At 43.3% G+C, this 16,436-nt stretch overlaps 1 protein-coding gene across 3 annotated transcripts in view; it reads right to left on the minus strand.

Annotated features, from left to right (window-relative positions):
- Nucleotides 1-16,436, minus strand: part of inava (innate immunity activator) — a 46,989-nt gene that overhangs the window by 16,165 nt on the left and 14,388 nt on the right. For 2 of the 3 annotated variants that reach the window (XM_033042528.1, XM_033042530.1), the window contains exons 2-5: nucleotides 15,320-15,408; nucleotides 5,079-5,203; nucleotides 3,071-3,193; nucleotides 2,212-2,437 (exon numbers count right to left, since the gene is read on the minus strand). In XM_033042528.1, coding sequence (XP_032898419.1) covers nucleotides 2,212-2,437; nucleotides 3,071-3,193; nucleotides 5,079-5,203; nucleotides 15,320-15,408 — 563 coding nt within the window. Of the gene's footprint in view, nucleotides 1-2,211; nucleotides 2,438-3,070; nucleotides 3,194-5,078; nucleotides 5,204-6,429; nucleotides 6,651-15,319; nucleotides 15,409-16,436 lie in introns of those variants that run through there. The other variant, XM_033042529.1, reaches the window with a different exon arrangement.

A 16,436-nucleotide genomic window follows, 5' to 3' on the forward strand; every position in this document is an offset into this window, starting at 1 on the left:
CTCTGTGTGGAAAAGTTGCCCCATAGCTCCCTATTAAATCATTCCCCTCTCAACTTAAACCTATTCAAGGATGCCCCTACTCTTACACAGAGACTCTGTGCATTCACCATATCTATTCACCTCATGATCGTGTACACGTCTATAAGATCACCCCTGATCTGCCTGTACAAGGAATAAAATCGTATCCTGCCCACCTCTCTCTACAGCTCAAGTCCTCAAGTCCTGGCAACATCCTCGTAAATCTTCTCTGCACTCTTTCCAGCTTAATGAAATCCTTCCTATAGCAGGCTGATCTAAACTGGGCAACACTCCAAGTACGAACTCTTTAATGTCTTGCAGAATATGTTTACAGAAAAGTTAAATCTCTTCATTTGTAAAGTGGTCATACTGAACAGTATGAAGAATATTAGTTAAGCATGTAATAAAGTTTGTAATGTGGCAATTTTTCAAAAGCTAGCCAACAACAATAAAACATTGGACACAAAGACAACCTTGGAAAATAGGCCATGACAGATTTATCCTTCAGGATGCACCACAGAAAGCATACTGTCGGGATGCATCACTGCTTGGTTTGGGAACAGCTCTGCCCATAACCGCAAGAAATTGCAGAGAATTTTTAAATGCAGCCCAGTCCATCACACATACCAGACTCCCCACCATTGTCTCCATCTACACTTCACCATGCCTGGGAAAAGCGGCCAACATAATCAAAATGTAGTCCCACCCAGTCATTCCCTCTGCTGGAGTAACTCAGCGGGACGGGCAGCATCTCTGGAGAGAAGGAATGGGTGACGTTTCGGGTCGAGACCCTTCCTCAGACTGAGTTACTCCAGCATTTTGTGTCTACCTTCGTCTTAAACCAGCATCTGCAGTTCTTTCCAACACTGTCCATCTTCACCCTGCTCCTGTCTGGAACTATCTATGGAACTGATGCATTACTATGCTGAGCAATATTCTGCACTCTGTATCTTCCACTCTACTCTATCTACTAAATTTGTTGATTCTGAATTTGTACATATTTTTTCTTATTGACTGCCTGTGTTTGGTTCTGGTATATTGGTATCTGTTTATTATTAGTTGTTCATAAATAAGTGAAATAACATTGTTATGTGCTATTAAAGTTGCCTGGGGTAAACGGGATGGAAAAGGTTGGGAACCCCTGGTTTAGGGGGATATGGGCCAAACGCAAGCCGGTGGGACTACTGTAGATGGGACATGTTGGCTGGTGTGAACAATTTGGGCCCTGTTTCTACGCTGTAAGACTCTGTGACTCTACACTTAACACTAAAGTGTTAATAAATATCTTGCAACATGATTCAAGAAAGTTCTACCACCAAGAATAATAAGTGGCATGAATTGGACTAATTAGTTGGTTGTTACATTAATCATCATATCAACACTGGTATGTTTATTCCTGTTGGTACACAATTATGGTACGATTGGGTTTAGTTTAGTTTAAAGAAACTGCGTGGAAACAGGGCCTTTGGCCCATCGGGTCCGCACCTACACACTAGAGATATTTACAGAAGCCAATTAATCTACAACCCTGCATATCTTTAGAATGTGGGAGGAAACCTGAGCACTCCAAGGAAACCCACGCAGTCACAGGGAGAATGTACAAACTCCGTACAGACAGCACCTGTAGTCAGGATCGAACTCGGGTCTCTGGCGTCATAAGGCAGTGGTTCTACTGCTGCACCACCGAGCCCCTCCTAAAAGTGATTGCCTGGAATATGCTGCCAGGGGTGGTGGTGGAGGCAAATAACATAGTGGCATTTAAGAGACTTTTGGACAGGCACATGGATGTGCAGGGAATGGAGGGATATGGATCATGTGCAGACAAGAGATGGTCTTGGCATTTTGTTTGACATAGACATTGTGGGCGGAAGGGCTTATTCTTGTGCTGCACTGTTCTAAGTTCGATGTCCTATGACTCCATGTATTCTCATCCCTGGCCCTTGAATGCACGCTGTGGATAATATAATGTGTATGAACACAGATGTTTTCAAATATGAGCTGATTTAATGTTTCCTGCAGAAAATCTATCCAAAGAAAGATTTAGACATCCACTATCTGATATCACAAACCAACCCATATTAGCAATACCGGAGGTGAAACTGTTCCACCAGTATGACAGAAAATGCATACTGATGTTTGTGGTGACAAGTAACATATTACATATTTATATTAAGAGTCAAAATCGTAATTTACCTTCAGTCACATTACTTGTCTGTTCTCTTCTCTCATCAGATATAACATTAAGTTCATTTATGGCTTTTTTGATCACTTTTAGTTTCTTTTGTTCTTTTTTATACTCGCGTTTTCTTTGATTTCTGATGGGCCTGCTCAGATTTCCTTCCTGAGAAAGGCGTTTGGCTGCCTCCACAAACTGTAGCTGTAAAGTAAAGTCTCGCTCCAGACGGTCCATTTCAGTGTCCTAGCAAATAGCAGAATTAAAACAAGTTTCAACCCGACCAATATTTCTACATGAAAATCCAACTTGCTCCATCAAGAGTCCAGAAACCCTCCTTGTCGGTGAACAATACTTTGTGATTATATTCTACTCTTTTTTTTAAATAACAAACTGTCCTCGGGTTATAAGATCAATAAACCCAGAGACTTTAGACTTTACTATACACCTTAGACAAAAGAGATACAGCAAGGAAACAGATCTTTCGGCCCATCAAGTCCGTGCTGACCAGCGATCCCCAATACACTAGCACTATCCTATACACTAGGAACAATGGAACAATTTACAATTTTACAGAAGCCAATTAACCAAAGCAAACCCACGTGGTCACAGGGAGAATGTACAAACTCCATACAGACAGCATCCGTAATATGGATGGAATCTGGGTCCCTGGCGCTATGAGGCAGCAACTCTACCACTATATACAGTATATATACTCTGTAATTATCATAATAACCAACAAAGTTCAATATATATATATTGAACTTTGTTGGTTATTATGGTATTTACAGAGTACTATGTCTGTTGTGCTGCTGCAAGTAAGAATTTCATTGTTCTGTTTCAAGACATATGATAGTAAAACACTCTTGACTTGACTACCTCTCCTGTGGGAGTGATTGCCAGTTCATCCAACTGGAAGGTTGTCCCCACACGGCGGCGGACACTGGGCGGCTCCTCGTCTTCAGCTAACGGATACTCCTTCGGCAAATATCCGGTCAACTCCTGAAGATTGAACACAGTGAAACATAAACAGATGAAGCCATGTCAATAATTACTGTAGGTAGTAATACAGTATCATTCATAAAGCAAGGAAATATAATGGCCTCAAACAAATGCATTCTTGTCTTAAATAATAATGTAAGCAAGATGAATGTTTTGCTGAGTGATATGCCCTAGAGGTTATATAGATTAGTTTAGTTTATTGTCACGTACCAAGCTACAGTGAGATGCTTGTTTTATTATTTGTTATTTTAGGTTGTTTTTACACAGCATCATTTTTTTAACACAGCATCATTTATTAATGTCATTTGGACACTTATCATTGTTCAATCTAGAAATCAAAACTCACTGAGGTTTTATATATACTAACCCAATGCTAGTATTTATATCTTTCATATTTATAGATTTATAGATATCAATGAAAAATGAAGGAATACAATGTATATATCAATTACTATATCACTGCATAGTGACCTATCAATGTAGTATATATATATATATATATATGTATATATATATAGTATATATATATAATATGTGTGTGTGTGTGTGTCTGTGTGTGTATATATATATATATATATAATATGAGTGTGTATAGTATGAGTATATATATATAGTATGCAGACACAAATTGCTGGAGTAACTCAGCGGGTGAGGCAGCATCTATGCAGAGAAGGAATGGGCGACGTTTCGGGTCAAGATCCTTCTTACACATATCTACATTATTAAAAGTCTGTTCTTGACCGGTTTTGGCAATCGACGATCTGTGCTGCGATTTTCGAGAGAATGCCGCCACCTACGGCCGTTATTTTTGGCCACCTCGCTCAGAGCCCCCCTCCGCCGCATGTGTGCCGAAGATTTTTCCAGTCGATGAAAAATGACAGAGATATTAATGATTTTACAAAATTCCCCATTCTCTCTGCTGCCCCCGCTGGCGGCAGGGGGATGGACTATAAAACCAGGAAGTGGTGTGCCTCAATTAGTCTGCAAGCTGGAGGAAGGCAGAGGGTCACGTTTCTCTGAGCTGTGAATAACACTGAACACATGTCCACACAACTGTGAGTAAGTACCCTTAATGTGGTTTGAAAATGAAAATATGGTTAAAGTAAAAAAGCACTGCCTGCAAATGGTTGTTTGGGGGGTTTGGGTTGAAATAAAAAGGCACTCTCTCTCTCCACCCCCTCCTGTTCCCCCCCCCCTCCTCTTCTCCCCCCCCCCTCCTCTTCCCCCCCCCCCCCCCCCTCCTCTTCTCCCCCCCCCCCCCTTCTCTCTTTGCCCTCACTCTCTACCCCCCCCCCCTCTCTAGATGTGACTGCAAGTTGGGGGCTATGCGTCAGTAGATAGGGTGGTTATGGGGTAAAAGGAGAAAATTAATAATATTAATATAATATCAAGGGGGGTAATTAGCATGAGTGCGGGGGGGGGGGGTAGTTAGTGTGTGTGACGCTGCATGCCGCCTCCCCCCCCACAACCGCACGTTGGGGGAACAGACCCATCGGGTCTGCACTTGATCTAGTACTATATATATAGTATGATATATCAGTGATATACTGAGAAATACAATGTATCTCAATACGGTGACAATATCACTGTACATCAGCGATATACAATGAATATATCAATGTCATATCACTCATAAATACTAACCTACTGTTAATATTTATATCATTCATAAATTGAGAAAATATAGTCCTCAATTGAAATGTCCAATAAAATGCATAATTTTTCTTTGAACAATAACATAAGCAAGATGAAAGTTTTGTCACATAATATGCTGCGCCTGTTACTTTTATAATACAGGTTGAACAGAATAATCCATTAATATCAGTTAGATACTGTTATCATTGCTAAATCTAGAAATTAATACCATTGCAATACCAATACTCACTGATTCGCGTAAACACAGTTTTTTCAGTTCAGTCAAACAAGCCTCAAGGGTTTCCTCCAGCATTTGTTTACGTAAAATGAATGAACAATAACGATCTTTCATCATAGATTGAGGACTATCTGACCCTGTAAATACAATATAAAGCAATGAGAAGAGCTAAATTAATACACTACATCATTTCAACCTAAAAAAATCCAATATGAATGATGAATATACTACAGAAACAAATACAAGCTGAATAGATAGCTAGATAGATAGTAGCTTGATTGATTGATTGATTGGATGATTGATTGGTTAGTTGGTTGATCACCCATTACAAAATAATAAGGCTAGGCACAAGTTGTTAATTATTAGCTAATATTAATTTAAAAACAAGATATTGAAAGTGGGCAAATGCTGGCTTGACGGTCTCTCAAAAATGGAATATTCTTCTGCATTATTACGTTATGAAGTCTCATCAACAGCAATTGCAACTCTGAACTTGCAACCTTCTTGAAATAAGTTCAGTATTCCCCCCGAGGGTGCTCGATGGCCGGCATGGACGCAGTGGGCTGAAGGGCATGTTTCTATGCTGTATCTCACAATAAAAAAATGAATCCTTATTATGTTAATTGAACTCAATCAATTTGATTGACCTTCCTTCAGTCTGAAGAAGGGTTTCGGCCCGAAACGTTGCCTATTTCCTTCGCTCCATAGATGTTGCTGCACCCGCTGAGTTTCTCCTGCACTTTTGTCTACCTTCGATTTTCCAGCATCTGCAGTTCCTTCTTAAACAATTTAATGACGTTTTGGGTCAAGGCCTTTCTTCACACGTTCATCCATTCACACTAGTTCTATTTATCCTACTTTCACATCCATTCTTACACACCAGGGGCAATTTGCAGAGGCCAATTAACCCGCAAGATATTGAATTCTATTGAAAACATATTAGGACATAGAACATTACAGCACAGGACAGGCCCTTCAGCCTACAATGCCTGTGCCAAACATGATGCCAGGTTAAACTGGTTTCCTCTGCCCATTGATATTGAAACTGGAGCACCTGGAGGAAACCCACTTGGTCACGGAGAGAACGTGCAAACTCCACACACAGCAGCACCCGCAGTCAGGATCGAACTGGGGTCTGTGGCGCTGTGAGACAACAGCAGCTCTACCTGCTGCACCACTGTGCCGCTTCGAGTTCTACTCCTGCGCTGTCACTTACTGACATTCTAGTTCACTACTCTACTGATTGCAGAATCATCCTCCACTCCCTGCCATTCCAAGCTCCATGCTCTACACAATCTTTATTACAAGTCACAGCATGTTCCCACTACCCTTCCCATTATCTCCCCTTGTAGCCACAACTTACGTGCACTTTGTAACTTTAACACATTCCGACTAGCTACATCTCTCGGAGCTCCAGAAATGGCTTTGAACTCTAAATCCTTCATCATGCCTTCCTGGGCAGTCCCCAGTTCCAGCAAAGTGAACGACTCGACCTCCCGCTCGAGTTGCTGTATAAATGTTACTGCCGCAGCAACTGCACGCGGGTTAAGCTGCAGTGCTTCACGTTTCACCACTGCCTCCAGGTGAGGAGGGGAGAAGGCTTTGGCAAATTAGGAGCTTGAAAACAATGTTCAGCAAGGTGACTGACAAAGGCAGCATTTACATCCGGTGAGAACATAATGTGTTCTGAAATGACTCATTGTCTTCATGCCCTTCCCAGCTGTCTGTACATTTCTGGATGTTGTCATGTCTGAGCAAGACAATAGCAGCTCTGCTTAGAGTCATTGGGCAGTAGGAACACAGTCAGAAAACATAAGCTTTTTATATCACAAGCACCACCACCTTGCGTTCCCCCCCTCCCTGCCCCCCTGCCAGGTATATTCCTCCTCAGGCTTCACATTTCACATCTTCCCTCCCAATCAACACCCTTTCATCTTCTTGACACCTTTTTTTCCCCCAATAGGTTTTCAGTGAGTTTCAATAAGATCCACCCTCATCCTTCTAAACTCCAGTAAGTACAGGCCCAGAGCCTTCAAACACTCATCATATGTTGTCTCATGGCAGGTAGGTTGAAGGGATGGTTCCTGACCAAGAGAGCCCCATGAAGGAGATCTCGATGGTGGAACAGGCGGAGGATGGTTGAGGGTGGGAAGAAGTCTACAGCAAGGAGAGACTCCAAACCATGGTGGAGTCCATGCCGTTGGGCCTGGGTCTCTCTCTGTCAAGGACAGTGTGGTGGCTACCTGTGTACCAGTCTCCCCACGTTAGACGATGTCACACATAGGCGTCCACCTGGAGGGAGACACCACAGAAAGGACCCACCTGTTGGAGAGCGAGGAGGGCTACCTTGAATGAGGATGGGCCCTGGCGGGGTGGGGGGGGGGACTCCGTGAACAAAGAGGGGACCTGGCGGGGTGCTGGTGAGAACTTTGAGGGACTAATGAAGGCACATGGCGGCGGTGGGCGGTGGATAGAACTCTTCGGTGAACTTTTGTAACTTTGTCGGTGGCAAAACATGGTGACACTTGTGTACTGACTAGGTGTGGTCCGCTACATGATTTTACTGGGTTGTACTCACAACAAAGCATTCCGCTGTACCTAGGTACATGGTACAATGAAGTATCATTGAATTGAGGATGGACAATTATACTTATACTCAACGCAGACGATGATGAATTCACAAATAATCAGTGCATTCATGAAAATCATTGTGCCCCAATTTAGCAACCAACGGTAGTTGCAATCGGATAAAATCTCTTAAAACAGCAGACATTTCATATTCTTCTGCTAATATTTACCTCTATTAATTTAGAACAAGTTAAGTTCACATTGTAATTTCAGGATCAACATTTAACTGATGACAGGTATTTAGATTAGTTTTTTAGTTTAGTTTAGAGATACAGCATGGAAACAGGCCCTTCAGCCCACCAAGTCGATGCCGACCAGCAATCACCTGGACACTAGTTCTATCCCACACATGCTGGAGACAATTTTTTTTCACTGAAGTCAATTAGCCTACAAGCCTGCATGTGTTTGGAGTGTGGGAGGAAATGGGAGCGCCCAGAGAAAGCCCGCACGGTCACAGGGAGAATGTACAAACTCCGTACAAACAGCACGCATAGTCAGGATCAAACATGGGTCTCTGGAGTTGCGAGGCAGCAACTCTACCGCTGCGCCACTGTGCTCCCCATTTAATTTAATTCTTGTGCAGTCAGAAATCCAGAACATGCCAATTCTAACATATTTCTGTGGCTGGCTTGCAGGTTACAACACAGAACTGAAACAAACAGGACTCTACTGGCTAAGCTGTTGACAGATCAAACTGTCTTTCATGTTACATATGATTGTAAAAACAAGGACGTGCTCTAACTTGTATGTATTGCAAATATGTTAAGGTAACCAGAAGTTTCTCAGTTGCGAAATGAATGAACAATTGCATAGTTAATTAAAAATTGGGGATTGATTTGGGCATGGTAATTATCACTTGACTACGAACCCATTTTTGCACGCCCAACACCGTGCATTATCCATATTGGAGTTTGCATGTTCTTGCTGTAACATAGAAACATAGAAAATAAGTGCAGGAGTAGGCCATTCGGCCCTTTGAGCCTGCACCGCCATTCAATATGAGCATGGCTGATCATCCAACTCAGTATCCTGTACCTACCTTCTCTCCATACCCCCTGATCCCTTTAGCCACAAGGGCCACATCTAACTCCCTTTTAAATATAGCCAATGAACTGGCCTCAACTACCTTCTGTGGCAGAGAATTCCACAGATTCACTACTCTCTGTGTGAAAAATGTTTTTCTCATCTCGGTCCTAAAAGACTTCCCCCTTATCCTTAAACTGTGACCCCTTGTTCTGGACTTCCCCAATATCGGGAACAATCTTCCTGCATCTAGCCTGTCCAACCCCTTAAGAATTTTGTAAGTTACCGCATGGGTTTCCCCTGGGTGCTCCGGTTTCATCCCACATACCAAAGCCGTGCGGGTTTGTAGGTTAACTGGCCTCTGTAAAAATGCCCCTGTGTAGGGAGTGGATGAGAAAGTGGATAACATAGAACTACTGTGACCGACAGGGTGATCGATGGTCGGCATGGACATGGTGGGCCGAAAGGCCTGTTTCCAAGCTGTATCTCCTGGATTCCACTCATTCTCAATCACCGGCTTCCCCTCACTCCTCGGCCATCTGCTACTCACGCCCCCATAATGGTTCCTATTATCACCATCTTTACTTGTCAGAGCCCAGCATTGGCAGCTTTTGTGTTCCTGCTTGATATTTTACATCATCTGTCTACACCTTCAATAAACTGCCACCCCCTCACCCATCTCCATCTGCTTCCGTTCTTTTCCCTGATTCATGTGCAGAGGGATCTTGGGGTCCTAGTCCACAGCTCTCTGAAAGTGGCAACACAAGTAGATAGAGTGGTAAAGAAGGCATATGGTACGCTTGCCTTCATCGGTCGGGGCATTGACGATAAGAGCCAAGAGGTCATGTTGCAGCTTTATAGAACTTTGGTTAGGCCACATTTGAAGTATTGCGTGCAGTTCTGGTCACCCCAATACTGGGAGGACGTGGAGGCTTTGGAGAGGGTGCAGAATAGGTTTAACAGGATGCTGCCTTTATTAAGCTTAAGGAGAGGTTGGACAAACTTGGATTGTTTTCTCAGGAACGCCGAAGGTTGAGGGGTGATCTGCTAGAATGTGGCACAGTGGCATCTCGGTAAAGTTGCTGCCTTAAAGCGCCAGAGACACGGGTTTGAGTGCTGTCTGCAGGGACTTTGTATGTTCTCCCTGTGACCGCGCGGGTTTTCTCCGGGTGCTCCAGTTTCCTCCCACACTACAAAGACGTACAGGTTCATTCGCTAATTGGCTCCAGTAAACATTGTAAATTATACCTAGTGTGTAGGATAGTGCTAGAATACGGGGTGATCGCTACTTGGCATGGACTCAGTGGGCTGAAGGGCCTGTTTCCGCACTGTATCTCCAAAGTAAAGTCTACAGCATATAAACTTATGAGAGATATTGATAGGGGGATAGTCGGAGCATTTTGTCCCAGGGTAGAAATGTCAAAGACAACAGGCATAGCTTTAAGGTGAGTGGGGTAATGTTTCAAGGAGATGTGCAGAGCAAGTTTTTTTAGAGGAAACAAGGACATCCTCTCCATCTGCTCTTACAAGTGAGATTTCTTAAGATGTGACCAGATGGAGTTGTCAGGTTAATTAACAAGAAAGAACATCCAGCCATTCTCAGTCCCTCTGAAGCAGAAAGCAATGAGTGTGGCATGTAGTCCCTCAAATATAGTCTACCAGACAATGAAATCATCTCAAATCCGCCTTTGATCTATTTCCCCATTTTAAAGAGTTTTAGCCATACCCAAAGTCAATTATCGATGGTTGTTTCCAAAAGGGAATTTCAAGTTCCACCCTTTGGTCAGCTGTGGTTGTCTCTGCTTTGTTCTGGCCTTTTCTTACCTCCAGTTCCCTCCCCTCTCCTTTCAGTCTGAGAAAGGGTCCCAACCCAAAATGTCACCCCTCCTTATTCCCCAGAGATGCTGCCTGACCCATTGAGTTACTCCAGAATATTGTGTCTATCTTCAGTATAAAGCAGCATCTGCAGGTTATTTCAACACATCCAAGTTTCTCACACAGTTTGTGTGCAGACTGGTTTCCAAATTTCACTCCTTGCTTGTATTTTCATGCCATGTTCCAGGCTCCCACATGGACGGCACAGTGGAGTAGCAGGAGGAGCCGCTGCGTTATAGTGCCAGAGACCCAGGTTCGTTCCTGGCCTCGGGTGCTGCCTGTGTGTGAGGTTTGCACCAGGTGCTCCGGTCTCCTCCCACATCCAAAAGACTTGCGGGCTTGTGGGTTAATTGGCCCTCTGTAAATTGCCCCTAGTGTGCAAGGGAGTGGATGAGAGAGTGCGATAACATGGAACTTGCGTGTAATTAAAAATGATCTACTGGTGCAGGTTTATACCAAGGATAGACATAAATTTCTGGAGTAACTCAGCGGGTCAGGCAGCATCTCTTTGGGTTTTGGGTCGGGACCATTCTTTGGACTGATAGAACAGATAGGACTAGTGTGAACGGGTGATTGATGGTCAGCATGGACTCGGTGGGCCGAAGGGCCTATTTCCCTGCTGTATCCTACAAAATGTTTCAACAACATTTTCTAACTAGCAAAAAATTATTTTCTTCCATCAACCCCATCAGTTTTCCCTGAGAATGATGAGAAATCTGTGCAAATCAGCTTTCAATCTTCCAAACTCTGGGCGATACGACTTGTGAAATCCCTCCTTATGACTTTACCGACTGTTAGTGTTGTAATTCTGCATGGCACTCCTTCCAAAACCAATGTACTTGTTGAACAAGGCGTGGTGGCCATTACACAATTACACTCCAGGTGTGGCCTGGGCTTGGCTGCCTGCAGCAGTAACATGACTTCATGTTTCAGCTGCTCGTCGAAAAACACTCACATGTCCTCCATCCCCCCACCCCCAACTCACACCTATCCTTCGGTCTGAATAAGGGTCCCATCCTGAAACATCACCTATGACAACATCTGTCATGATTGAAGAGTTGCAAATTATGAAGCTATAGGAAGGAATGAGGGTGGAGGTGGAGTGAGAGGGGACAATTAGGCGCAAGTCCAAGTGGGGTACATGGGTGTGGGGTTGGGGGGGACCTTGCTCCCATGTACCTACAATAAGTCTGAAGAAGGGTCCCGACCAAAAGCGTCCATAGTCTCCAGAGTTGCTACCCGACCCGCTAAAGTTACTAAAAAAGTATTGTGGAAAGGAACTGCAGAAGCTGGTTTAAACCGAAGATAGACACAAAATGCTGGAGTAACTCAGCGGGTCAGGCACTATATCTGGAAAACATGGGTAGGTGATGTTTCCGGAAGACCCTTCTTCAAACTGGAGTCATCTAAACGTCACCTATTCATGTTCTCAAGAGATGCTGCATGACCCAGAGCCAGAGAGTCATATAGAGATATACAGTGTGGAAACAGGCCCTTCGGCCCAACATGCCCAATCTACATTAGTCACACCTGCCTGCATTTGGCCCATATCCCTCCAATCTTATCCCATCCAAATACTGTACTTGTCTAAATGCTTCTTAAATGTTGCAACAGTACCTGCCTCAACTACCTCCTCCGGCAGCTCGTTCCATACATCCACCACTCTTTGTGTAAAAAAGTTACCCCTCGGGTTCCTATTAAATATATCCCCCTAAAAATATACCCCCTCACCTTAAACCTATGTCCTCTAGTTCTTGATTCCCCTACTCTGGGCAAAAGACTCTGTGTTTATTCGATCTATTCCTTTCACTGACCTGCTGAGTTACTCCAGCACTTTGTGTCCTATTGTGTATTAACCAGCATCAGCAGTTCATTGTTTCTACATAGAACAGTGCAGCACAGCAACACCACAATGTCTGGGCCGAACATGATGCCAAGATCAACTCTTATCTGCCTGCACAAAATCGATATCTTTCCATTTCCTGCATATGCATGTGCCGATCTAAAAGTCTCTTTAAAACGCCACTATGGTATCTGCCTCCACCACCACCCCCGGCAGCGCGTTCCAGGCACCATTGATCACAAAGGTTGCAGCCACCGTACCTGGTGTTCTGTGGCCTGCCCTTTATCACAGCACCGTGCGGTAAAATGCGGACACAGTAAAGTCATTGTTGTCACTCCCCCACGCTGGAGATAAACCAGCCTTCACTCCCCTAGCACTCCCAATAACACCATGTGTTTCAACTTCGTTTTACAGCAAAAATGTCTTGAACAGATATCAAGCATTTTTTGTGATGAAAATAGTTTATGGAAACAACTATTCTAGCTTGTTACAATCTCTCATCTAGAATGATATACCCCTAATTGATAAAGTCTTTAAAATTATAATATGGGTTCTTACTATCTGAATGTTAAGACCTTTGCCTGAAGTATCTTTTGATGAAATCAAAGCTTTTGTCGGAACATGAAATTTCAGTTTCTTAAAGCTAAGCTTTGAAAATAATAATGGAAATGAGGCAACCACAAAATTATTAATACAATTCTTGCTAAACAAAATGTGCTGTATGAGTTTAAGTAGGTACTAGTATATCCCTTACATTAAGAGAAAACAAGCCCTCTGTGCTAATGCAATACAATAACCTTGATGTGGAGAGGATGTTTTGACTAGTGGGGTAGTCTAGGACTAGAGTTCATAGCCTCAGAATTACAGGATGTTCCTTTAGGAAGAGATGAGGAGGAATTTCTTTAGTCAGATGGTGGTGAATTTGTGGAATTCTTCGCCACAGAAGGCAGTGGAGGCCGTCAATAAATATTTTAAGATAGATTCTTGATTAGTATGGGTGTCAGGGGTTATGGGGAGAAGGCAGGAGAATGAGGTTAGGGGGGAGAGATAGATTAGCCATGATTGAATGACAAAATAGACTTGATGGGCCGGATGGCCTAAATATGCTCCTATCACTTATGACCTTATGAATCCCAAGTCCTGTAGACTCGACACAGGTTGCAAGAGAAGCTTTCTATTATGTTTACATTCTTAATCAACAGAAGGAATAACATGTGTAGGAAGGAACTGCACCAAGAGTAACAGTTTGTGTAGGAAGGAACTGTAGATACTGGTTAAAAATGAAGATAGACACAAAATGCTGGAGTAACTCAGCTGGACAGGCAGCTTCTCTGGAGAGAAGGAATGGGTGACATTTTGGGTGGAGACCCTTCTTCAGAAGTGATTCTTCAGAAGTCTATCTTCAGAGTGGACACCATTTTGTCTTTACAGACCAGGAGGTCATAATTTGATGTGCAGGTCCACCACTGATTTTCCGGCCCCCCTGCTTCCAGAGCCTTTCTGGATTATCCGTTTTGCCAACAGAGGTCACGGCCTCGGGGGGCGCTGAGACACCGGCCCGCAAAGTCAGCTGCACAAGTTGGCCATGGGAGCGGATCTGCCGGCTCCAGCCGGGCCGGAGTTCCAGAGCCCTGGCCACAGGGGTCAAATTCAACCCGCTGATCGGCCACAGAAGTCCTGTTGAGGTCAAGATCGCCTGCTTCACCCGGCCAAGGCTAGGCGCCACATTTTCGGGGGGACTTTGAGGAGGGATTTCAAGTGCACACTCTCATAATTTTGTCTGGATTAAAGGGGGTGCTGGACCACCGGTTGGCAGAAAATCGGTGGTGGACCTCTACTAACTTTGATTTTTCAACCTTTTTTTTGACTGACTTCGCATTTCCATTTGCAAACGATCATCGCATCCAATAATCTGGTTTCCACCCCATGTTAATATTTGTAGACAAAACACAAAACATCTAACCGAAACCTATACAGAACTCTGCACTGAAAGTAAAGGTTGTTTAATAGAAACTACTTATTTGCTATTGATAACAGTTATTGCAAAGCAAATAGTTAGCATTGTAAATGCAATGTTAATCATTTGCACCCATTCCTAATATAATTACGTGTAGGAAGGAACTGCAGATGCTGGTTTAAACCGAAGATAGACACAAAAAGCTGGAGTAACCGGCAGTATCTCGGTAGAAAAGGAATAGATGACGTTTCGGGTCGGGACCCTTCTTCAGGCTCACTTCTGATTTTTATTTCTGATAATTACTGATTTACAGAGTCATACAGTCATAGAGTGACACAGCGTGGAAACAGGCCCTTCGTCCCAACTTGCCCACATCGACCAACATGTCGCAGCGACACTAGTCCCACCTGCCCGCATTTGGTCCATATCCCTCCAAATCTGTCCTATCCATGTACCTGTCTAACTGTTTCTTAAATGTTGGGATAGTCCCTGGCTCAACTACCTCCTCTGGCAGTTTGTTCCATACACCCACCACCCTTTGTGTGAAAAAATTACCGCACAGATTCCTATTAAATCTTTTCCCCCTCACCTTAAACCTATGTCCCCTGGTCCTCGATTCACCTGCTCTGGGCAAGAGATTCTGTGCATCTACCCGATCTATTCCTCTCGTGATGTCTGGGTGTATTTGCACGATCCTAATCTATTCATAGTAATACAAGATAGTAAATTTATAATAGCTTACAACTGAATCTTACTAAATTCGGAAGATTGATTGATTGAATGATTAATTAATTGATAGATCTACGACCATACGTGAAGAGAGAATTAAATGGCAAGGAAATACGAACAAGAGTTAATAAAGGAACAATAAAGTGATAGGTTGCTCTGATCAAATAATATTGCAAAGGAAAACTAAATGAAGTTTACCTGATTGAAGAATGACTCCACTATCAGAATCACTGACTGCATCTTTGCTCTCCATCTCCAGTGGATTATTTCCTGGTCTTCCTTCAGTCCTGTAATAATTAATTTAATTAAATAAGCAATTTAATTACGTGTCAGTTGTAGACAAACCCAAATTGAAAACACACTTTTATGTTCCAAACATTCTGTATAAAACATATGATTGCCCTCTGTATGTGTAGGGAGTGGGGGTGGAAATGGGATAACATAGAGCTTTAAAAAGCAACTTTCAAAAAATATTTTTCTTATTTTTGGACATTTTAATCAGCCTCGTGTTGATCTGATTACCAACCTCAGCAACAAATGTACTACAAACTAACAACCAGACAGACGTAATATTAGAAATCAGTCTTTTATTTGTGCTGGAGGGTTTTCACCATGCATCCAAGCAAGGGAAATCACAATCCTTCAAAAGTGAATGTAAAAATAGATAGGCCTAGTATAGCACAGGACCAGGCCCTTCAGTCCACAATGTCTATGCCAAACATGATGTCAAGATAAGTTAATCTCCTCTGCCTGCATGTGATCCACATCCCTCCATTCCCTGCATACCCATCTGCCTATTTAAAATATGAATATTGATTTATCCAACATCAACTAACCCATGCTCTCCCTCTCTCTCCGTCCCTCCCCCATCCTAGGTCTCCGACTAGTTTCACTGTCCTCCTGATTAAATTTTACTAATCGTATACCTCGTTGTCACCTTTCGCTCAGCTAACAATGAACTGAATGAGCATCGTCCACATTTGATCTGCATTTTCACACCTTGCACTTCCTCGCCCCTGACTATCAGTCTGAAGAAGGGTCTCAACCCGAAATGTCATCCATTCCGTCTTGCTGACTTACTCCAGCATTTTGGGCCTATCGTCTGCCTATCTAAGAGCCTCTTAAATGCTATTATTGTATCTGTCTCCACCACCACAGGGTGAAGGTGTTTAAGGCACCCACCCGCTCTCTAGACTAAACTAAAAATTCATCATCCTTGAAAACATTAGCGACGCAGTGTTATTGGTTTCCAACGGGAACGGTGATGGAAGCACCACACACCTCTGTCCTCCAGTCCCTGCGCACTTCCGCCGCT

The sequence above is a fragment of the Amblyraja radiata genome, chromosome 24 (assembly GCF_010909765.2).
Source record: "Amblyraja radiata isolate CabotCenter1 chromosome 24, sAmbRad1.1.pri, whole genome shotgun sequence".
Lineage (NCBI taxonomy): Eukaryota > Metazoa > Chordata > Chondrichthyes > Rajiformes > Rajidae > Amblyraja > Amblyraja radiata.